The 25,509-nt window shown below is 38.1% G+C and overlaps 1 protein-coding gene and 1 long non-coding RNA gene across 4 annotated transcripts; both read right to left on the bottom strand.

Annotated features, from left to right (window-relative positions):
* Nucleotides 1–226: 226 nt before the first annotated feature.
* On the bottom strand, nt 227–8,315 carry LOC125610513. Its single transcript, XR_007340506.1, has 3 exons — nt 7,943–8,315; nt 5,976–6,106; nt 227–2,247 (listed from the first exon to the last, which is right to left on the bottom strand). It is a non-coding gene; the product is annotated as an uncharacterized LOC125610513 (long non-coding RNA).
* Nucleotides 8,316–17,407: 9,092 nt separating this feature from the next.
* Nucleotides 17,408–25,503, bottom strand: Pdp1 (pyruvate dehydrogenase phosphatase catalytic subunit 1). 3 transcript variants are annotated; one of them, XM_048782798.1, is made up of 3 exons: nt 25,217–25,503; nt 24,942–24,976; nt 17,408–21,417 (listed from the first exon to the last, which is right to left on the bottom strand). In XM_048782798.1, exons 1-3 carry the CDS (start codon nt 25,291–25,293, stop codon nt 19,760–19,762), a joined length of 1,770 nt encoding a protein of 589 aa, XP_048638755.1. In that variant the 5' UTR covers nt 25,294–25,503; the 3' UTR covers nt 17,408–19,759. The 3 variants fall into 3 exon arrangements, with proteins under 3 accessions (XP_048638755.1, XP_048638756.1, XP_015341444.1); XM_048782799.1 differs by lacking the exon at nt 24,942–24,976; XM_015485958.2 differs by lacking the exon at nt 25,217–25,503 and having other exon boundaries at nt 24,942–25,163.
* Nucleotides 25,504–25,509: the final 6 nt, after the last annotated feature.

The raw sequence follows: 25,509 nt of genomic DNA, 5'->3' as shown, positions 1-25,509 counted from the left end.
ATCAGTGTGATTCTACATTATTTATGACCAGAAGAAAGAGAAATTATACTCCATTTATGTATGATATGTCAGAGTGCATTCTACTGTCATGTATAACTAATTAGAACAAATAAAAACCATTTTTAAAAGTACAGAATAAAAAAATACCAATGTTAAAAATGTAATTTTCATACATTATTTGGGGGAAAAAATGAAAAAGTGTAATTGACTCATTAATAAGAGGAAACAAGAAGATGGCAAAGCTGATCCAATTAAAATAAAACAAAACAATAATATCCAAATATTGAAAATCACAATGCTGTTAGATACAAAACATTGAAATCACAATGCTGTTAGATACAAAAGTGGCACATACTCTTCAAGGTTATAAAGCCATCTCTCCCGAGAAAAATTCATTTGCATCTTATCAGTTGTCCTTAGAGTCTAAACCCAAATGGAGAGTAACTAACATGTAGGTCCCTTTCCCAAGAGTGAGTTACCCTTGGGAGTATGTGGATAGTGTTCTAGGATGACATTGGCAGGACATGCAGTCATCCTTTGCTTTATTTCCAAGCTTTGCATACTTCTTCTGAATACCACCTTTCTGTCCTCTGACTGGAACACAAATGAAGTGGCCAGAGCTGCAGTAGCCCTAAGGATGGAATCCTTGAACTAGAATAGTGCGACAGAAGGGGAGAAGGAGCCTGGGTCCCTGATGACCATAGAGCCACCAAAGCAACCTGATACCACCTACTTCTTGAGTTGTATAAGAGAAAGAGAAACTTCTCTCTTACTTAAGCCACTACAATTTTGGGTTTCTCTTATGTGCAGCCAAGTCTAATCTTCTAATGGAGTGGGAGGAAGACAGAGAAAGAAAGAGAAAAACAACTATTTAAATAATACTGGAAATACTGGAACTACTGTATTCAAGGAGGTTACCCATAGGCAGGGATTCAGGCAGAGAGACCTCTTAATGAAAGCTTCCAAAGGAGGTATGAATGACTAAGGGGTTTCTGGACCACAGAAAAGTGAAATTCACTGTTCACGCTGGTGGGTAGTGGTGGCTTTACTGTTCATGAAGATGAAGCTGAAGAACTAAAGACTACAGAGAAACAGAAGTTGTCTACAACTTTTGTATGATGATACCAAATGGGAAAACAGAATACTTATAAATTAAGTGTTCCAAGAAGCTTAATTATTTTCTTAATATAACCTCTTTGGAATTGCCTGCTATACATCATATATGCCTTATATAGTCTATATTTGTTATAGTGTATATATCTCTATATATCTTATATGTATATATTGCTATCTATTTGATACACTCACAACTACATATTACTTTGCAGGATTGTAGTCCCAACATTTGTCCCACTGTTTTGGGTGATTTAAGAAATCTTCTAGAGTGCTTGTAACTCTCTGTGACTTCTGCCTATGGACTGACAAGTATCTAACCTCCTTCAACTCTAGAAGAGCTGAAAGGTGATCTGATCAACAAGGCTGGTAGGGAGAGAAGCCTCAGAGTCAGAGAGGAGGAGAGAGGTGGAGAAGCAGATCAATGTGTTGGCTAGGAAATAGGGAAGGAAGCAACTTCTTAGCAGATGGCCTCAATGATCTCTGTGTGAGGCAAGCCATCTGCTGAGAGCCGGTGGGCAATGAGAGAGGAAGGCTTGGAAAGTAATGTGCTTTATGAAAGCAGCTCTAGGAGATGGGTTTGGGAATTGACCTTGTAAGATGATAAGCCGAAGGACAGGCCTAAACCTCATTCATGACTCAGCTCCCAAGTGGCACCCTCTTCCTCCCTCCCTATTCCCAGTCTCTGCCCGGGAATGAGGGAGAAAAGATCAAGCAGTTATCTATTAAGCCTTGTCCACTCAGAGTAAATACACTCCAATTGGTAAATAAGATAACATCCAGCAAGGTGTGCAATTTAATTGTATTTGTCTGAGAGCTGAAGTTTTTAGTCACTTGTTTTAAATTTAGGATTAAACTCTATTCCTCGTGCATAGTGGGCACTTAATAAATATTAAATGATGAGCCAGAGACACGTAATTGAGTGTTTTGTAACTGTCCAAGTTCTGCAGAAGACCTTGTCTGGAAAAATAATCTGTCAAGAAATGAGCCTTAAATAGCAATGAATTTGACCTGTACCCCACCTCTGAGTCGGAGGTCTCCATTGCTGTGGTTTCTTCTCCTCTCTGAAGGCATACCTTCCCTTTTCTTGGCTAATACTTCTTTTTAAGCCAAAAAGAACCAAGGAAAGGAGTCCTGAGTGAAAAAGAACAGAGCATGAATGTTAGAACCTTACATAACAGATATTTTTATATCACAATTTAAACCTAATACCGTTTTCCTTTAGTGGCTATATTTATTTTTGAGAGCACACTACTTCAAAATAGCATGCTGTGCTAAACTGCTCCTCACTGTCTAGTCTACCCTGGGACTTTCTGATATCATCAAATGATTGGCCATGTTTGTGTGTCTGGCAGTCTCGGTGCTAATGAAGCAAAGCAGTGTCTTTTATAGATACAGTGGGAAGCACCCTTTGCCTCCTTCTGAATTTTAGACACAATCAAATCAAAAAGAAGGCAGGAGGCAGAATCTGGTAGCAACCTCCTAGCCTTGACCACCTCTTCTCATGAATCTAGATCTCAATTTCATGGTAGTTAAGGAAAGTTAAGCTCAGTTTGCCATGAAAGGAAATTAATCAATTCTTTCTGCAGAAAGTAAATGTCTCAGTTACCCAAAGGAAGTTAGTTGAGCCAATATAGTGGAAAACTTCCTCCTCAGGACATGGGCAAAGCAGACCCTGACTGGAAAACAGTTTGGATTTAGAACAGAGATGGCAGACTCAATGAACTTGGTCTGAACTGTCTCCCAAAGCGACCAAACATGAACTTCGCACCCAACTTGTATGATGCCGGCAGCTTTCCCTGACATTACCTTCTGAGCCCTTCTATGAAAGCTTTTGACTCAACAAAGAGAGGCTGCCGTTTTGTCTCTGAGATACAAATGCAGAGTCAGATCATCCTTGCCATCTTCCTACTATGTGCGTGACGCAGACCAACAAATAAAGAAGGGAGCAGAGTTCCATTTTTCAAAGCTGATTACCTCAAGAGAGACCTATGATGAGTCAGGAAGCAGCTGCCCCTTTGCCTCTCATGAAGTTATGACTTCTTCTGCCTGTAGCCAAATTGAAGAGCTGGAAGTGGAGGTGAGGGGCATGCTTCTTCTTCAGAAAGGGAAGCGGTATCAATGAATGTGATAGAGCTGGGGGTGTGGCTCTAGGTGGAGCACTTGCCTAGCATGCTGGAGGCTCAGGGTTAGTTCTCCAGCACCAAAATAAGAAGGTGATAGAAAAATACCCATAATGCAAAGACGATCAAACTCACACAGGATGATGAGTACAGAATTGATTAAGGGCAGTGGCAAGGAAAACATAAGGTGCTAAAGTACAATAGGACACTTTAAAAAGAATTCTTGAATCAAAGTGTGAAATATGATATATCAAGAACTATGTAATGTTTTGAACAACCAACAATAAAAAATAAAAAAAATAAAAAGAATTCTTTTACAAACCCTGGTCTTTAAAGACACACACAAACACTAAGCTAAATCCCCAAACTACAGAAGTTTAATGTGACTGACAGGCAATTGAACGAGAATCATTTGGGTGTAGTCCTACTGGCTTCCTCTCTGCTGCCACTGCCAACTCTAGAAGCAGAAGTGAGAAGGGAGGGAGGGGTGGGTGTTAGACTCACAAGAGAGGGATGGCCAAAGCCAGGGACCCGGAGCAACCTGGGAGTGGGGTGGGGGACAGAGAGTGTGAGGAGCCTGACACTTATAGGGTGTTACAGAAGCAAAGAAGGCAGAGAGATTAACGATTAACTGTGAGTTATGACTTAGATGCTTGCAGATTTTTAGAGATCTGAAAAAGACTGAAATACCTGTTTAAGCAGTGCTCCTTCAAATAGAAATCCACTCTGAGACTGGAAAGTATATAAATGACCCTCGGGTACTATTCAAAGCAGAGAGACCACCTTATTGCCCATCCTTGAGCAGGTTAAATCATGCAGAATAGAACTGTTCTCTTTGACTATTTAACATACTTTCTTTGCCACTCCAGACCAATCATGTGTCAACTTCTACATAATCCTCCTATTATGACAGAATAATCCTACTTTTATTATGCATTTGAAATCAAGCATTTTTATGCAAGACAGTTTTCCAAGAATATAGAGAGTGTAAAGCTCTATCACAAGGGCTTAATTTCAGAAGAATTTTTTAAAGCAGTAGTCGAAAGAGATACAGACCACATACCAAATAAACCAGGTGTGCATATGTTCACATTCTCTTAAAAAGGCTGCAGTTAATATGCAGAGATTAATATCATCAAATTCAACACACACCAAAAAAACCACATAAAACAACACATGATCTTGTAACTTGTCTTCAGGAAACTATTCTGACACAGCACAGAATTTGTTGAAAGGGCTTCATGGCATAGGGGAGTTTTTGAGTGCACCAAGAGGAAGAATCAGAAACTAATTAGCATGTTGTTCCTGTCATATCAGTAGCACTGAGAGAAAGACATAATTCACAAGGTAGATATTGCAGGGAAAGAAAGCATCCATGGAGAAGAAATAAAAGTTCCATTTTCTAAATATTTAGATATCTACTCAGGAAATAGAGGTAGTTTTGAAGGCAGGGATGCATATTCTGTATCTTTTCAGTTCCAGACAGTGTCCACTGTCTATACTTTCTCTGTAAGATAGGTGCTTTTAGAAAAAAAACGTGCACACGCACACACACATACACATGCACATGATAAAGAACAAATACATATTATATGCATATTATGAATAATATATCCATATGTATGTGTATATAAACAGATGTATTGAAATAACATCTAAAGTATATAATGTGATTTAAAAAAAATCTATTCACAGGGTCATACAAACATCTGCTTTAGAATATTTTCATAAGTTTTCTCTACCTCCACAAAATTATACATACACACACACACACACACATGGGGTATGTGTGTGTGTGTGTGTGTGTGTATATATATAATGAAGCCCATCTTTTTTGGTAGGCAGCCCCACCACCTCAGTTTCTTCCAGCCATCTTCCCAGACCCAGGCAACCATTATCTACTATTTCTATTGATTTGTCTCTTTTGGGCATTCCATATAAATAGAATCACACTATGTGGCTTTTGGTTTATAGCTTCTTTTACTTAGCATGTTTTCAAGGTTTATTCACATTGTAGCATGTTTCAGTACTTCTGCTTTGACAAAAATATTTAATTAAATGAATATATCATATTTGATTTATCCATTCATCAGCTGGTGGACATTCGGTTGCCCTACTTTTTGACTATTTATGAATAGTGCTATTATGAATGTTATGAACATTTGTGCACAAGTTCTTGTGTGGGCATGTGTTTTTGTTAAATATTTTTTTAGTTATAGATGGATACAATATCTTTATTTTTATGTGCTGCTGAGGATCGAACCCAGTGCTTCACATATGCAAGGCAAGTGCTGTACCACTGAGCTACAACCCCCAGCCCTGGACGTGTTTTTATTTCTCTTGAGTATACACTTACAAATATAATTACTGGGTCATATGGTAACTATATATTTAACATTTTGAGGAATTGCCAGATGGTTTTCCATTGTGGCTGGGCCAGTTTATATTCCCAGGGGGAATGCTTGAGAGTTTTGTTTTTTTCCCAATCTTGCCAACATAATTTGTCTTTTTTGTTATAACCTACAGAGTTTGATGTATATAATGTTATATCTCATTTTGATCTTTATTTGCTTTTCTCTGATGCAAACATGTTGCACATCTCTTTATGTTTATTGTCCACACTATTTATTTATTTCCTTTGGAGGAAAGTTTATTCAAAACCTTTGCCCATGTTAAATATGGTTGTCATTTATCACTGAGTTAGTTACATATGTTTATGTATATTCCAAATACAAGTACCTTGTCAGATATATTATTTACAAGTATTTTCTTCCATTCTGTAGATCATCCGATGGTGTCCATTAAAGTCCAAAAGTTAATAATGATGCAGTCCAATTTATTTTTTTGTCATTTGTGCTTCTGGGTCTTACCTGAAAAGGTGCAACTTCATGAAAGTTCACAAAGATTGACTTCTATGAGCTTTATAGTTTTAACTCTTACATTTTGATCTATAATCCACATTGAGCCAATTTTTGTGTACAATATGAGAAAGGCAACCAACTTCTACATATTGCATGTGGTTATTCAGATATACCAACACTATTTGTTGAAAAATGCTATTCTTTCTCCCATTGAATTATCTTGGCATGCTTACTCTAAACCAATGGACCATAAATGTGAGACTTAATTTCAGGACTCTCATTAGATTCCACTGATATATCTACATGCCTGAATCACACACTTTTGATTTTTGTAGCTTTGTAGAAAGCTTTGAAATCAGGATGTGAATGCTTTAAATAATGTTTCTTTCCTCAAGCTTAATATTTTTCATCAAATTTGGGAACTTTTCAGTCATTATTTTTTTCAAATATGTCTTTTCTACTTCTTGTTTTCTCTCCTCTAATTCTGTTACTCCAATTATGTACATGTTGGTACATTTAATGATGTCCCACATTTTTCTGAGAATCTGTTCATTTTCAGATGAACATTACCCAGGAGGGAATCTCAATATTTTCTCTCTCCATTCTTCAGATTGTATAATTTCTATTATTTATCTTCAAGTTTATTTTTTCCTCTTTAAGTTCAAATTTATTGTTAAGGCCCTCTATTGAATTTTTCAATTTGGTAATTATACATTTCAACTCTATAGAATACTTATTTGGTTCTTAATGTGCATAGTTCACACACAATTTCTATCTCTCTGCTGATAGTCTCTATTGGTCATTATATTTCCTTTATTTTTCTAAGCATTGTTCCTGTTCTTTGAACATAGTTATGAGAACTACTTTTAAGATTTTTTTACATCTGATATTTGGACACTGTAATAAAAAGTTTCAATTGCCTTTTTGTTTTCCCGCATATGGGTCACCCTGTTTCTTTGCATATTCTGTGATTTTTGTTGAAAACTAGATAATATATTTAGATACAGCCCCCTTCCCTGGGGCTGCTTGATGTTGTTTACATGCTTATTCAGTGACTTGGCTTCACTATTTTGGGAAAGTCTATTTCCCCACAGTGTGAAGCCTTGAAGTTGCTCCTAAGAGGACATGGTCTTGGACAGTTGCAAGGTCACCCTAAAATGAGAGTGATCTTAGCAGGGCCCTCTTGCCTCTTTCCTTGGTCTCTCTGTTAAGCTCTCTACCTCTGTTGGTATCACACCCAGCTATTAAGCTCCACTAATTGCATGTTTATTGCTCAATGTTAAATTGCTCTATAGTTAAATCCAATTAAATCTAGACCCCTTTGCATGAGAACATTTTGAGGCTAATCTTTAAAGTTTTTTCTAAACCCATGAGGACATCTTCTTAGCAGTTTCTTTCCTAGGTTCTCTTTAGTAAAGCAGCTGGCCTATGGCTTAGTGCATTGCTTTCCTGGGGTTATCAGTCTTGCTTATTATCATAACCTGCAATGTTTTCAAGAGTACCCTTAGGAAAGAACTTCCTCATACTGTTTCAGACAAAGTCAGTTTCTTTGAGAAGAGCTCGGAGTTCTCTGTTCTTAATGACCTGCTCTCTTCCTGGGTAAATCCTCTGCACCACTTCTCCAGACCTGAGGGCAAGACTTCTCTCAAAGCGACACCTATGTTTTATATCCCCATGCTGGGCAGGAACCGTAGCCTCTGTTCTTGGGTTGCAACCTTTGTCCTACAAGCAAGGTGGGTCCAGAGTAATTGGGGCCCAGTTACTGACCCATCATATCTAGGATGGAGTTTCTGCTCTAGTAGTGGGGGCTGGGCAAGTAACCACCACCTTATTGGCTATACTCACCTGGAACTTAGCCTCTGTAATGTGGAGCTGAAGGGAATGAGAAATGCTGGAAGTCTGCACTCTGGGAGAGAGAGTTGGGAATGGAGTGACAGGAGGAAGACCCATATTCTTGACTTCACCAATCTGAAGTGGATCTTTCATCACACTGGATTCAGGGCAGGGAGAGGCAGGAAGCAGGTTATACTTTAAGATTCACAGACTCTCACTATTCAAGAGTTAGTTTTTTTTTTTCCCCGTTTCTTCATTTGCTATATATCCTCTGGCAATCTTCAGAGACTTTAAATGATCAATTTTTAAATTTTTCTTTTAGTTGTAGATGGACACATTATATTTTATTTATTTATTTTTGTGTGGTGCTGGGGATTGAACTCAGTGTCTCACACATGTGAGGCAAGTGCTCTACCACTGAGCTATGGCCCCAACCCAAATGACTATTTAAAAAAATAATAATAATTTTTACCAGTAACTATTTTTTCTGTCTTGTTTTTTGTTTTTGCTGGGTAGCAGGTCTAAGAAGTTCCTCACAGTACCATTTTGTAACTGGGTCTCTAAAATGTGATATTTTAGCACAGAGGGAAAGCACAGGTCAAGTCAGGTTAGGAGCCAGCGAAAAGAAATAACTTGGACACTAAAAAGAATATGTTGGTCATGGTTACTTACCTCCCAGTGATTTTGTGGTCCAGCTCATTCTGGAGGTAGACCATTTCATGGCTGAACTAGCAGCCAACTGTGGGCAGTGATGGATGACAACCCAGCCCCATTGTGAGGCACGTGATATGACAGCCAGGCCAGTTTCCTGATCAGAGACAAGACAGGAGGTGGGCTCAAGAGAGAAGGTAGAAGAGGAGAGGGAGTTCAGCACCAATAGAAGCAGAGAAGTAGGAGATGAACTGGGAAAATTTAGCTGTTGGGTCCCAGGCTGGTAGCTTTCATCTGTAAAATTCTCATCTGCCTACTTCAAGACTCTGTAAAGCAGTAGTATTGCAGAATCAGATTCTGAAAACTCCCACTAAAAAATGAAAATTCTTGTCACTAAGTCAAAGGTGGAATAAAGACAAGGAAACAATAAAAAAATCTATTGTTCTAAATATAGAAATTAATTCAGTAGAAAAGAAACCCAACTAAGTATTAGCTCAAATTATTTAAAATATTAAGAAATTAGAAAAAATTGTTAGTTTAAATATATTTTGGCATGTCCAAAAAACAGATTTACCATGTGATTATCTTTAATATATCTGTCATATTTTGAGTGAAAAACACATTGCAAATCAATATGCACAGTATAACTGATTTTAAATGCATAAATGCATAGCAAAAGATCTGGAAGGATAACAGTAAAAACAGCTCCCAGAGCCTTTAGTGTTGATGAGCACTTTATATATATACATATTCCATGTCATCTTAAATGTCTCTATTCTAAAAAATAGCTTAGAATAATCAAAACACATTTTACATATAAATAAAATAATACCCATGTCCAAATCTATACTTTACTTTTAGCAATAAAAAGGTAGACTCTTATGCCTTTTGACTTAAAAATCTCAATTGTTTGAAAATGTTTACAACTTAAACATAGATCATTATTTACTTTGCCTGCAGGAAAAAAAAATAGACACTTGATACCAAAACTCTAGAAAGTTAGAAAATTGCTGAATTATAATTTTTTTTAATGTAGGGTACGAAGAGAATCTTTTAAGAATAAAATTAATAAGACTGAATTCAGCAAGCATTTTCCATAGCACTTTTAGGGTGCAGGCACCGGGCCAAGCATCAAGGGATACAGAGAAAAAACAATCTGTCCCTGACTTCAGGGTGCTTCTGATTTTGTAGGTATTATTTTTTGACTATGCAAAGTTGAATTAGTTATCTTCAATCTCATTTCCTGTTACCAGATATTTCCACTACAGGAAAAAATAGAAGTCTCATTTGTAGAGTCATTAAAACTAGATCCAAAAAGATTAAGACTTCTTTTTTTCTTTGCACAGAGGTCTTTGTAATCAGATACATGCCCATTTTGGAAGGATACAATTCATCCTAAGTGACTTTTGGCTTTTAAGAAGAATCTTCCTAACATTAATTTAATTTGCCTTTCAAAAAAAGTAGAAGAAAAACTAATGAGGGACTGGGGTTGTGGCTCAGTGTTAAAGTGATCGCCTGGCACATGTGAGGCACTGTGTTCCATCCTTAGCACCACATAAAGATAAATAAAGGTATTGTGTCCATTCACAACTAAAATATAATTTTTAAAAAACTAATCAAATTGTCATACATATAATGTGATCATGCAAATTAAGTTGGGAGTGGTAATGAGAGGTAACCTAGTCATTAGGGAAATAAAGAAGGAAAAATGAGGACGCTGAAGTCCATTCAGGTACAGTGGAAACTGCAGTGTGCTTTGGTTTCTCTTATTACCAGGGAGATGGTGCATATTCCGGTAACCAGGCAAAGGATGATGCACTCACACCCCACCCTCCCACGCCCACCTACCTGCCCCATTTATAGGCACAGGACTCATACAGGGGATTTAAGGAGTCTTGAAGTGAAGGAAGAGGCTGAGCACCAGGGGGAAAGTTTGACTCACATTGATAAACTTGTTTAAGGAAATCTGTGAGGTACCATCTGCATATGGAAGGAATAACTAGAAGACACCTGTAAAAAACTGCAAACTTTCACAGTTAAGTTCACAAGGGCTTAGATCATCATTTTTCAGATATAAAATTGATACACAAGAAAAGATGCTCAATATCATTAGTTGTCATAAGATACTGTTGTATACAGGCTAAAATTAAATACACTAACACCAGCACGTTAATGAAGATGTAAAGCAACAGGAACTCTCCTGCATTTCTGGTGAGGCTGTGAAATGGCTCAAACATTGAGGAAAATTGTTTTGTAGTTCCTTTAAAGTTCAACATACATCTACCCTGTGATCTAGCAAAACAGAAATAAAATCATATGCCCACAAAATGCTTATGTAATGATATTTATAGTAGTCATAGTTACGATAGCCAACAAGTGGAAACAATCCAAATGTTACCCAAAAGTGAGTGAAGAAGAAAATTATCATATAGTCAAACAATGGAATATCACTTCATGATGAGAATAAATTACTAATACAATCTGCATAAACCTCAAAAATATGATTCCATTTCCTAATTTCTATGGTGATAGAAATCAGCCTGTGGGTGTGGTCGGGAAAAAGGAATGTTGTCATGTTTGGTATGACTACATTATGTCATTTATTAATTAACCATATTATTACTTCCTATAATTCCTAAAATAATTGTTTTGCCTAAAAATGATTTTGAACAGTGTTAAACAGGTGCATTAATTTGTAAATGTTGCGTTTGAAGGTATAAATAAACCTGAAAATTTCAAGGATTGGCAATGGTAAGTTAGTGAAAATTACTCAATGTGAAAGTGATTTGGAGATTATGAATTGGCCTGTCAGATGTTCCAGCCCTGGTGAATTTTTCTTTCATTGACAACAGTGGAAAACTGAAGATACTTAACTAAGATCATATTATAAAACTTTTTTTTTTCACTCAATATGTCCCAGAAGTTTTTTCATGAAAGTGCATATAGATCTACTTCCATTTTTTTTAACACAGGTGACCTTCAAACACATGACTTCTTCAGTCATTGTACATCTTGTTTACCAGATAATATTCAAATTGGAGACATTCCTCTTTAGGAAACAGTCAAATGATCAATGTTTGTGTGACCAAATCATAAGATTCTCAGGGGTATATTAAATTACCCCAAAACTTAGCATCTAAAACTACAGTTATTTCTCAGTTTCTGATGGTTTGAAAACTGGGAGTAACTCTTCTAGTTCAAGGTTTCTCATGAGGCTGTAGTATGCTAGCATTTAGGACTACAACCTTTGAGGACTTCATGGGGATTATAAGATCTGCTTCCAAGCTCACTTACTGTGATTGTTGAAAAGAGGCATCTGTCCATTTCTACACATACCCCACTCTATGGCTGCTCACCACATGGCTTCTTCAGAGTGAGAAAAACTAAGAAAACAACAAAAAAAAGAGAGAGTGTGACCCAAAAAGAAGCTGCCTGTTACACTCTATTGGTCACACAAATGGGTCCTAAGAGTGGATTATATAAGGTGTGAACACCAGGAGTCAGGAACCATTGGAGGGTGGTTACCAAATATCCCTAGTACCTAAAACAATGAAAAAGCCCAATAAACACTTGCAATATTGGACTGAACCAACTGGTGTCTGGCAATTCAATCCAAGTGTCATGGCCTATGACGTTGATGAATGGCTAGTTAGATGATCAGATTTAGTTGTTTCAAGTTGTCCAATACCTGAGTTCCGTAGTTGTAGTATCCAAAGAACTGAGGGGAATGTAAATACAACTGAACTAGATGCCAGCTTACCAAATGTGACTACAGATACGTGAATGACAAATGGCAATATGTAAATGAAACAGATGTTCTCTTGCTTAACCACCAATCCTTCATTTAGAATTAGTCTGTTCTCCTACCTGTGAGTGGCTTGAGGCCAGATCTCAGCCTGCCATGGCTCTGGCTGACCTTGTTTAATACTTCTTCCTCCCACTCCTACCCTCCCTCCCGCCCCACCCACCAACTTTTGCTCCCCTCGCTTGTCTTGGCCCTCTTTGCCTTCTCCAGCAGTTCTGTCTCTGGTATGCTGGCTGCAAGAGTGCTACAGTCTCTACTATTTACTTGAGGCTCTTTTCTGCTGTGTTTACTGCCTATTCTCCAGTGCATGTTCTTGTCATACCAGGTGTACTCGCGATCTTCAAACACATGGTATGTTTTCATGTTTCTGAGCTTTGACACAAGCTCTGCCTTCTTCTAGGGATGTCATTCCTGGGTCCTTTTCTGCCTGGCAAGCTCTTTTTCACTTTTCAGATCTCTGCCCAAGTATTATGTCTTCTTATGAAAACTACTCAGACTCTCCAGGACCCACCTTCATCCTGCGGGACACCAGAAAAGTTATTCTCATTTCTGGATTATTTTGGGAATTTGTAGTTGTTTTAATTTTTGAATCATTCTTAATAACCAAAAGTTAATTATGTTTTTTTAAGCAAGGTTAATTTCTACCCCCTGACACTGCAAACTGTGAACTTCTAGGAGGCAGACCTTACCTCTTAGCAACCTTGATCCCCAAGGTTTTTTTTTTTTTTACAGCTCAGTGCCTGACACCTCAATCTTTACCTCTGCTTTTCAAAGGGTCACCTGCATAACGGCAGCTCCTTAGACCTCTAGACTCTGATTGTTCTGGTTCTGGCAATAGAATGTGGTGATGAAATGCACAGGTTTTAAAACATGGGGCTATGGGGTTGTTTGGTGTGTGATGCTGAGTGAGTCACCTATCCTCTTTGTGCCAGGCAAATAGGTGACCTAACTTCAGCTTGCTTTAAGGATTATATTGCTCAGGTCTTGGCAGAGAACTGGTTTCACCCTAGATGGTTCAAATGGATTACTTACAGAGGTTTGGGCAAGGGTGAGGGAACAAAGAAAGGTTGGTGAGGTAACCAGAGATTATCAGGACTAGGAAATCACTATGGTTCATAAGGCTGAAGGACAGAGAGAAGAAATAGTGTTAACCTGAGCCCTGTGAGTCCTGGAATCCTAGAAGAGGGGTGGCCTGCAGAGCACTAGAGCTGAGGATTGGAGTGAAGCCCCAACCTTGGAGGCAATAAGGAAGAAATATCCCATCCCCTCTCTCATTCCATCCTGATTAGCTGCTGATGTTACCCACTGGTTGAACCAAAATGACATCAGGAGGCAAATGAACCCTGGGGAAGTGCAGCCTACAGGGATCGGCTTTCTGGTACCCACAAGAGGGCAGAGACTTCTAGAGAAGAGGTTGTCTTGTGCCAGGGACTAGCTGTCACAAGAATTATATGAGAAAATGTAAGTTGAGTAATTCTTACAGGACCTGGCACATAGTAAGTGCTCAAGAAATAGCTGTGGTTGCTTTGAGCATTATTATAGCTGCAAGGTCAGTGTACTTTCTGGAGATACTTGATATTACCTTAGCACCTTTAAGCAGCAGCAGCCACAGGGATTTGACTGCAAAGTTAGGAAAGCCTTGCTCTGGTAAGGCTCTCTCTGGTCTGTTCAGTCTTGCAGCTGTTTCTCCTGACATCAAGGCCTTAATTATCCTGTCTCTGTTCTCATCAGGCTAAATTAGACTGTTTAACCTATTCACAGGTTTGGAGCAAGAAAAAATGATTCCTAAGCAAAATTCTTTTGGCGAAAAAAAAAACAAAAAACTTCCATCTGGACACCACAGATCCTTTTCCATATGGTCAGCTTCAAAGACTTTCCTTTTTCTTTCTTATCTAATGGACCGAGACAAAGTGGCCATGATAATAAAAACTGTCTTGCATTCCAACTGCTGCTACCCCAGCATAAAATGCATGAGTTCATAAGGGCTTGAAAATGTGTTTTAAAATTGTGCACTTTGCCACTGTTCAACACACAGCTGTCTTTCTTTTGCTTTGCTTTAATCCCTGTCACTGGTCCAAGGCATCAGAGGATCAGATGCTCCCTGCCCTCATTACTGCCTCTAATCACTACCATGATTGCCGACGCCATTCTCTTCCTTCTCGGTTTTCCTTTTTTCTCCCTTAGGTCTCTTGTCACGTTTCCCCTTCTTAGCGTTCAGCTAGAAGGCTGGCCTCTTCATCAACACCACCAGCCAATCAGTCTGCACCCTTCAAGGAGACAACCTGATTAATCACTGCAAATGAGATAAAATCATTGGTTCCTTGACTCTTCTTGGCTGCTTGTTTGTTGCTGAGTGCCTAGGGTTTGAGGTTTCTGAAGGCTGAACGCGATTATGAACTTCCTCGCACTGTAAATTAGATTGGCAGTTTGGTGGATTGTGTGCTGCAAGCAGAAAGTCAGTGACTTGGATATTGCTTAGAAAAGCAGAGAACCCATCACTGCAGGGCAGGGTCTGAGATGGAAAACTCCTCAACACCTTTGGGTGAGGGCAGTAAGGTGGACAAGATGAAATGCCTAGTCCTGCCAACAGCAACGGTTCTTGGTAAGCCCCCAAAGGAACATTTCTACCACTTTGTGCTTGGTAAGGAGCTTCCTTAGGTAAAGGACAGGTGGGAACCCTCAGTAGCTTTCCTGGGTAACCTCAATGGACATTTTGGGTCCAACTGATTCACTTTTACAACTGAAACCTTCAGGTCTCTCCCTAGAAACATAAAAAGCTGTCTCCTCTAGGGAGCTGTGAAGGGGTTAATTTGTACATTGGTACTCTTAAATATTTGTTCTTTGCAACATCTTAAAACTGGTTCTAGTTTTAGAAATCACTGACTCTAAAGCGTAAAATGAAATGATAGTTACCAAAATAAATTACTTCCCTGCATCTGACTGAGATGTTAACTCTGATGAATGGGAAGATAGAGTCCTAAAGTTCCCTTAGGCTTTTTTATTGATTGTGTTTCTCTAATGTAAAATAAAATGAATGCTGAACATTTTTTTACTCAATATTGTGCTGGCTCAAAGAGAGACAGAAATATAACCCACAGGATGGGTGATGGTGGGGAGCTGTCTTTAAAGAACTGAAAGTCTCTAGAAACAAAACAAAACAAAAAGTTTAATTATGGTGATTTAAAATTAGATATAGGCATAGGTTTAGAATCCAAATACTGGCTAAATAACTGAACTTAAATCATGTGACCATTTAAAAAACGTGCATAGGATAACCATTGTTAATGGTACCTAGGGTACATAAATTTTATCATTCTTAATATATTCACTTCAAGGGCTTATAATTCGAGACCTATTTAGCAAACAACACTGTTTATTGTCAAAATTCACTCAAGGTCTAAATTGTATTAAGAACCAGACAGACAGGATTTACGAGGATTAAGTGCGACTTTCAAAATAAATTCTGAAAAGAACAAAGGAAATGACCTTCATACTGTAACACAATTCCCACGTCACTAAGAGGTCTCCACTTATTCAGCTCATCTAGAAGTGGTTAATGGGACTACTACATCAGTTTTAACAGAACCCAGCTTTTGGAAATCTGATACATTCTACAGTGAATAGCAATTGTTGCTATTTATAAAAAAGTTCATAATTAAGTACATAAACACACATATTAAGGATAACATAGCTAACTAGACTGTCCTACTATATACAAGGACAAAACTAATAATATCCCATATTCAGGCAAGTATTGACTAGTGAATAGGAAACGTCATTCTAGGCAGTGTTACCCTTGTTTTAAAAATGCAGAAATAAGTCAGTCAACTCTCGTCTTCATAACAGCATTTTATCCACTTCCTTCTTCATCCCTAACAGCAAGGGCCCTGTAGTGATATACCAAGACCATTAAAACCAATTTATAATTATTTGCCTTTTCCTCACTGGATAGTAATCACCACAATCATTTAATGAATGCAAAATTCTCAGTAGGAGAGGTACAGAGAGGTAAATAGCAAAGGACCATTCCCTAATGCACCATGAAAATTTCCATCACTTAAAGTGAGGGGGAAAAAAAAAAAACAGGGCAAGGTGACATGAACCTGTAATCCCAGCAATTCAGGAGGCTGAGGCTGGAGGATTCCAAATTCAAGACCAGCCTCGGCACTGAGAGAGTCCCTGTCTCAAAAGAAAAAAAAAAAAGGTTGCAGCTCAGTGGTAGAGTGCTCCTGGGTTCAATCCACAGTAAAGAAACAAAAATCCAGTCCGACAATTAAGGAATCTGAAGTTTAGCAGCTGGGCATGGTAGTGCATGCCTGTGATCCTACAGACTTGGGAGGCTGAGACTGGAAATGACAAGTTTGAGGACAGTCTCAGCAACTTGGTGAGACCTTGGAAATTTAATATAACCATCCCAAAATAAAAATTAAAAGGATTGGGGATGTAATCAGTGGTGGAGTCCTCTTCAGTCCCTAGTACTGAAAAAAGGAACAAAAAGGTCATCTGCAATTTTCAAAATTAAAGCTACACCTTAACAAAACAGTCTTCCTAAAAATCAGTTTGAAAGTGTTGGTAAGATGAGGACTAATAACAATGTCCATCAACTTAAATGGATAAACTGTGATAAGTTCAAACAATGGAATGCTACTTAGTTATAAAATATACTTAACATAAAAGAATCTCACATTGAGCAAAAGTCAGACAAAAAAGTATATATGATTTCATTTACGTTAATTCATTCATATTAATTTGTAGGAAAGGTAATACTCATATATGGTTAGAGAAGTCAGAACAATACTTACATTGGGAGGGGTTAACTGGAAAGGAGCATGAGGAAATTTCCTGCCGAAAATTGGGATGGTGGTTACCAAATCTCATAGGATAAATTTTAAATCTTTCCATTTTTATTGAACGTAAATTATACACCAACTAAAAAATATTATTTACTTACTGGATCCTGAAGTTAAATATAACCCACCACCCATAGAAAGCATCTAATGATTAAAAACCAACAAAGGCCATTCAGAAAGCAGATATGAAGCTTTAATTCACTGTGGGCATTTATCTGACAATTTTTATATTAGATATAAATTGTTTTGTGTCTTTGCACAGATACACTTCCATAAAACAGTGTTCCTAACAAGTACTGTGTACTATACCAAACTTTTTAAAACTAGTTAATGGTATACTACAGATATGAGCCACTGATTAAATATAATTACAGAAATTAAATACATGTTAGAAAGTTAAAATAAATTTAAGGCAGGCTACATATCATGAAAGTTTACATTACTGACTTTAATTCTAGACATCATATCATAGTGACAACCGATTACAACAGCACAGATTTTTAACACCCAATTATTTTCATTTCCACAATGTCAACTCCATACTGTATTTTCATTTCCAAAGTAGACCAGCTTTCAGACTATAGACCAAGCTTCTTATGTAATAAGAATTATTGTCCTGATCATGACCACAGGAAATCAAATTTATTTTACCTGTACCATATAGAGATGAGATATTATTCAGGTTATAATAGCATAGAACTTTTCAGTGGTGGTATTCAAAAGGAATTCAAACAGTAGCTAAAAATGGGTTTTGCTACCATGGTCTATATATTTCATTAAAAGAAATTGTCTCTGTCGAAGCATTTAGAACTAAACAGTATAGCCTTTTCCCCTCCAAAATATTGCCTAAGAAAAAAGGTTCAAGCTGATTAAAACAAAACAGAAAAACACCTCAGAAAACAAACGTTATGTAATGTTCTGAGGTACAATCTTCCTGAGTCTATTTTGAATTGGAACAAATTTTGCAGCCAATATTACACTGATTTATTATCCACAGGCCAGATAGAGTCCTTGAACATCTAGTTCAATCCTACAGAATTCTGAAAGGACTCCTAAATACCCAACTAATTATACAACAGAAAGCTGATCATGTTTTGTATTAAAATCTATGTGAATTTCAAACACAGCCATAGCCTTTTTTTTTTTTAACAGTAAGTGATGGAAATATATGCACAGCTGTACACAGATCACCATTAAACACAGGAACAAAATGTCATTTGATGCATATAAAATAAGCTCCCAAAAAGCCAATTTGAATATATTTATTTTAATTCACTTTGATACAGTATTAGAAGGGACTGCATATAATCATGGAGACTGCTGCAAACAACACTCGATGCTACTAAGTGTTCTATGACATCAGGCATGCATGATAGTTACCTTTTAAAAATTTCTCATTTATATATCTTAACACTATCTTAAGCTACAGTATGTTTAAAGCCTTTAGCAATTTTAAACCAAATATTTTAATTGACCTATGTCTAAGTGGGGAAAACCAAAAATTTTCTCCCGTCTCAATACCGGATGGTTATACTAAACATTACTACCCAAATTGGTAATTAAACTTATTTTATGTATGTCATCCCTAAAATTCCAAAATTATTTATTGCTACTAAGAAGTATGATTTCCTGGCAGCAGTCTACCCACCACACATTAAAGCATGCCAAACCTTTGGGGATTATATAAGAATGTCGTGCTGGTGGCTGCAGATGATAATAATTGAACATATCAGTCTCTTCTCTTTATTCTAGATATCTTTATTTCAAACTAAATAAACTTTTCATTAATACAAACTAAAAAACTTTTAATCAATGCAAGAATATGTAAACCTGAAAACCTTTATCATCTTCCAGTGTGTGGCAAAACAGAAAATATTTCAATTACATTAACGAAATCAGGGGTAGGGAAGGGAGTATAGTTTGTTTTTACATGTTAACAAGTACTCCTTTCATAATAATCACAAAAATTTATAAATTCAGATTGCTTGGTTCATGGTCATTTATGGCTTAGAGTACTGGATCTGAAAACTACTTCAGGCTAAAATAAATTTATGTGAATAATGCATAGATTATATACCTAGAAAATCATGCAATAAATAAATGTTCTCATGTACATTAGAATCTTAGTGAAGAAAGGGATCTACAGGTGTGAACAGTAACATTTCTTCCCTTTTACCAAGAGAATACACCCAAGATCCTTGCTTTGGGTCTATGCAAGATCATATTTGTCAGATGATCCCAGTTTTCTCAGATTGGTAAAAGAAGTCAATATTTCAAGACACCTACTTTAAAAAACTGACTTGCCTCAAGTACAGGTGCTGTGAGGTCTGAGCTAGGCAAACCAGATGCTCATGATCCCGTCACCCTGCTGCAAAGTCAATTTGGAACATGTGACTACCTAGACTGTCGAATGGGTAAATGCTTAGAATGACCCATTGGAAATGTTCATTATGTAAGTATGTTTTTTTTTAAAAAAAATCTATCTGCCCTTTATATTTATTTCAGAATTGCCAGATCCACTGACTATTCCTGATTTTGATATGCCCCTACAACATGAGAATTAAACTGAACTACAATGATTGTAATGTCATCTCTGTACATCCGTGCAAGCTCTTCTGGAAGACTAAGCATTTTGGAGAGGCGCTCATGATCAACAGTCCCAAACTCATTGTTGCCGACAGCATGGCGAATGAGATGGGTTGCTGCATTCTGATCCTCAAACACAGAGGACATCTTGGCTCTCCTTTCAGTTAAAAGGCCATGCATCTGTCCCAGAGTCACCTTGTAGCCACCAACAGCTATTGGCTGTTGGTGATGCATACCAGTTAAGTACTCACCCACAATCCTAACCACATCCTGCCTATGCATAGTCTCCCACAACCCATCAGTAGCCAATACCAGAAATTTATCCTGTGGCCTTAATCGATGATAAGTTACCTCTGGCTCAGCAGTGAGATAGGGAGGTGTGTGATAATTAGGAGGGATAAACTTGGTATATTCATTGTCATTCAACTGGTCTGGGCCAGATTCTATCACTCTCTTTTGAAGGTCAATGCTCCATTTGAACTTTACATCTCCAAAAGCCCTAAAAGGCATCAGCAAGCCAAGCAGCCGATCTTGTTTCACCACACTCTTGGCCTCATTCTTTGGGTGTTCTAATTTCAGCCGCTCAAGTTCTCTTTCATTCTGAGCATTGTGATCATTAGAAAGTGTGACTGCTGACCATGAGCCATCCTCTTCCTGCACACCCAACATCGCTCTGCTATCCCCGGTATTGGCCACGTGAAGGTCAACACCATCCACATGGGCCACACAAGCAGTGGCCCCAGAAAATGCCACCCGAAGCACCAAGTAATTGAGGAAAGAATTAGGATCACCAACTTGAGCCTCCAAAGAGATGTCATTATCGAGTCTCTTGAAAGCATTAATTAAAGCCTCCTTAACATCAATATCAGTTGACTCGCCAGTGTTGAGGTCTATAAGCTCTTGCCAGTAAGTCCTCAAGCTGTTGAAGTACAATTTGGATGCCTCCTTACTGAAGTAATCATTGGGATGCTTGTGCCACTGGAGGATGGGTAGCAGTGCCCGACCACTCTCTACTGCATTTTCAATCTCTAGCAAAGTCTCATGGGGTAATAAGGAAACAGCAATATAATAAAAGAGTCTTTCACTGACTGCCTGTGAACAAGCACAACCTGCATGGCCATCGAAAACCCCCAAAAGCATCCCTCTGGTTTGCAAGCAGGTTGCTGCACTTCTCCGGTCCTCAATGGGTGCATTTGCAGGTAGTTGATTGCTGTCAAATCCAAGGATGGAACTGACATTTTTGCCATCAAATTCTGGCACTTTGAAACTGTACTCATTGGCCTTAAGGATGCTGTTGACTTGTGGAGGTGTAAGGTAAAATTTCTGTGGTGTGGAAGCATATCTCCTTCCTTGGGTATACTGCCACCAGTTCTCCTTGGGCCTACAAAAGGTAGCATATGCTGGATGGGGTGCGTATCTCAAGCGACTCTGAGAAATGTAGGGTGATGAACAGCAGAGATGTTTGTGATGGCAGTAACATGCAGTGCCATAGATTCTGCTCAGCTCACAATTACGGATGAGAGGAAAAAACAGTTGAGTTGGTGCTGGCATGGCATCAGAGAACAGCGGCAGGCTGGAACTTCTGACTGGGATTCCTAGACAGCAAATTAAGACAGATGTACACAAAGAGAGTTACATTTCAGATTATTTAATCTAGCTTTGCTTTCAAAAAAAAAAATTTAGTAAGTGAATCTATAAGCTTAGCCCTGTGCTAGGAGTTAGTATATTTTATTCACATATCATGTACTATTGCTCCAGGGTGTTTTATGGTAATTAAAACTCCCAATCATTCACGGAGCTAGGACTGAGCTGTATTTGAATTCACTTGTTTCTCTGAATTTCTTTATGCAGTAAAAACTGTGCAGAATGTATAAGATTTGGCTGGAGAAAGCTGAGGAGATGAAGGTTACATAACATGCCGCAGCAATCTACCTGGCCAATCACCCTTCTTCCTCTCTATCCTAAAAAGGCTTTGAATCTCCCATTTTGTTCAGACACTTCTTCCATTTAGGACGATCTGTTTCTAGACTTGTGGTCAATTGCTGGCATTGATTACACATGGTTATTACCCCCAAAATGTTAAGATGCTTCCCCAACATATGTATATTTATACACTACTTGTAAATTATATGCACATATCACTGTATTAGTATAATGTTCATTACAACATATACAGAAAGTTTTCTACATAATGAAGTAAAAATAGAAATTCCTATATTTTCTTCTTGTACTTCAGTAGATGGTCTTGCAATGTCTACTTCTCTAGACCACTGTGCCAACTTGGCAAGCTAAGGGACACAGGTCTGCTACCAACTTATCAAATAACCCTGGAAAAGTCAGCTCACCTCTATGGGTCTCACTCTCCTATATTTAAATAAATACTGGGACTAGATGCTAAGGCCTCCTCTAGGATTCATATCTTTTTGGTTGTTGATGTGAATCTTTAAAATCTAATGCAGGTTTTATTTATTCATTGCTGAATTTTGCTGTGCCCTCTGTGATTACAAAAAAGTAAGTATTCTAGTAACTCTAAAATTTTCATAGTAATTTTAATCTCAAGTTTTAGAATTTTCTTGCCTACACTGTTACCTGTTTAGTAGTCACAAAAGAAAGCTACAGAAATATTGTTATCATCTACTATGGATCCAAAGTAGAACCCATCCCTAGAAAGATGTTTTCTTTTACTTTTTTTTTAAAAAAGGTATCTATCTGCCCTAAAAAAGCAACAAAGAACAGTGAAAAGCTAGTCAAAGGTTTAGATTATAAGGGTATGGCATTATAATTGTGATTTTTTAAAAAAAAATTACATGACCCTGAAAATGATTTGCTGGCATTTATCTGGAAATTTTAATGAGTGTGTATCATTATTCCAGATAATATCTCTCTTTTTCCTCAACACATGTTTTCCCGGAATTCTTAAGATATTGCTTCAAAGTATTCATTTGAACTATATAGAGACAGATTTCAGAAATACTTTAAGTATAGAAACAAATTCAGTGAACAAAAAGGAATAGGAAACTAAAACCACGTAAGTCTTAATATAAACCTTTCTTTCCAAAGTTCGAACCCAAGGAGGAAAAAAATTTTATAGCTATCATACAGAGTGTTAGTAATATTTTAAATCTTTTTACACACCTTTTTTGAAAGGTAATTTGAGAAATAGTAAATGGGGAAACAGAGAAAACTAAAAACTGAATAATCACTAATTCTTATTTGCTTTTGTATAGTAAGCACTGAATAAGCCAGCCATATAGAACCTCTTTCACAAGTGGTAGAAAGTACAATTATTTTAACTGCACTATTTAAAAAGGGATTTGTTTACAAAAATAAAGACAAGATCAGGTAAAAGAAAGTATGGCTACAATTTGGGAAATGAGAATTCATAGCTAAAAAAGCATTCTGAAATGCAGTAATGAAAGGAAAAAATTCCAGAACGAGAAGAATCTATCAGGCCTAACCACTTAACAGCACTTCAAATGAATACCTGAAAGTCATCCAAAGGTTAAGTATGAGGAGAGGTGCTCAAATGTTGAGCCACATGACTTTGGCTTCCAGATGTAAACTATATTACTTTTTTATATTTGCATGCAAAAAACATTAAATCATTTTATGCTGTGTATGAAGATTTTTCTATTATTAAACATATAAAACACATGAAATCTTAATTGAAACCATTTCCTCATAATGTATGTCTGTATTTATCCTTTCTTTAAAACTTATGATGGGAGTGGGAGGGTAATAAATGCCTAACAGGATTTGATGGCACACTAATCAAGGATTAACAAGTCCAGGAGATCTGTACTCTCCTTGAATTCTTTTGTTTTGGTAGTTTTTTCTGCCTTTATAGTTGACTGCACAATGAATGAAATCTTGTGTTAAAGAGCTCATGATTCATGCAGCAGGTGCTTTGAATAATATTTAAATTCAAGCAATCTACTCAATTACATTTTTTTTCCTTCAAAGCAAAAGTATTCAAGACTAAAGACAAAAAAGCAGAGAGGGAATTTTTTTCAAATGTATCTTCAGTAATTCAGGGGCTTAGCATATAGGCTGAGATTCAGAGCCCCCAGCTCCTAACATGCCTTTAAAAGGCAAATTCTTCCGGAAGGTGTGATTTAGAAAAACCCTGCTCTGTGATTTAGTATTGTATCATATCAGTAGAAATGATATATTCTCTTTATCAGACCAGATACCTTTAGAAGTCAATAGTCATTCAAATGCTTTGATAAATAATAGTAAGCGAGCACTGAAAACCCTTAATATCTTTAAAAATGTCTGTACCTTAACAACAAAAACCCCTATGGAATCAAAAGTTTTGCTGATAAACTTGCTTAATTAACCAAGTAGAAGACTCTTGGATTTGGCAACAAGTACAAAAAGGTCCAGTTGTTGGTAAACTAGAGCAGTGTCAAATTTCCAAGTTATTCCTAAGCACAATTTCACTGAAAAGTTCCCTCCCCATGATCCAGACTCAGCCACGATACAAGCAGCATCTCAGCCGGAGGAAGATTTGGCCGATTTTGCCAATGACTAATAAGGAAGATGCACTGGCACAAATAGGAAAGACACATCCATTTTTACCTATGTGTTCATCAGAGCCTGTGCCATGAAATTATTCTACATTATCAGTAAACCAACAAACCAAAATAATTAGAAAAAGCTATGCACCTTCACTGGAGCTCTTTAGCCTTACAAACCTTCAGAGGCAAATGAAAAAAGAAATGCTAAGATAGTCAATATTATGTATCAGAACCCCAGTTTATGTAATCTGGTTGCATTAAACACACTGCATAAAAACTCTTTTGTGATTTTTTAGCATTTTCTGGTAATGCCTAGCCATTTCGTAGCTCCTGTATCTTCAATGAATGAAGAAACCAGTTTCCTTCAGAAGACTTATAAAGCACCTTGCCAGCACTTGTTTGATCAGTTTCTTTTGTCCCTACCTGAAAATCGCACTTATTGAGGCATTAAAGCTATCCTGGTCCAGGATGCCTTTGTCCCTTTTTCCTATCTACCTGATGCCTTAATTCCATGCCAACCCACCTAAAACCATCCACACACAAAATCAGTCACCATCCTTCCTTGGGTACCCAACGCAGGTAGTTAAGTGAATACCTACCAATTCGTCTGGGCCCGGGACACACACACATTCTCCTGTCATCACAACACGGAGCCGACAACATCCACAACCCGCGCGAGCAGCAGCAGCGACAGCAGCACCGGCCCATTGAAAGCAAGGCAGAGATGCTCATTAGAGGAGGCGGCGGCAGGGAGGCGGGAGCGGAGGAGGGGCGAGGTCTTGCTTCAGCCCGGTGAATGGGCTGGGAGGGGGAAAGAGGATAGAGGAGGGAGAAAGGGGTGGAGAGAAGGAGGAAACCAAACAAACAAACCCACCCTGCCAAAGAGGCAGAGTCACAGCCCAAGGCGGTGGGGGCCCAGGCGCGAGCTGAGGCTCGCCTGGGTCCCTCCATGCAGTTCCGGCGCGGAGCCCACCAGCGCGCGGCATCCTCCAGCTGCCTGTCCCGCCCGGCCCACGCGGCGCCTGTTTTAGCAGAGACTACCAGGGGCCACCTTGAGACGGCTGCCTGAGGAGCCAACGAGGCCCACGGAGTGTGTCAGGGGAGACCCTTAGGCAAAGAACGCCCCGCCCGCCACAGCCTGCTCCAGAGCTCACGTCTCTCCTGGGT

The sequence above is a fragment of the Marmota marmota genome, unplaced genomic scaffold (genome assembly GCF_001458135.2).
Source record: "Marmota marmota marmota unplaced genomic scaffold, marMar, whole genome shotgun sequence".
Lineage (NCBI taxonomy): Eukaryota > Metazoa > Chordata > Mammalia > Rodentia > Sciuridae > Marmota > Marmota marmota.
This window is presented reverse-complemented; position numbering and strand designations above follow the sequence as displayed.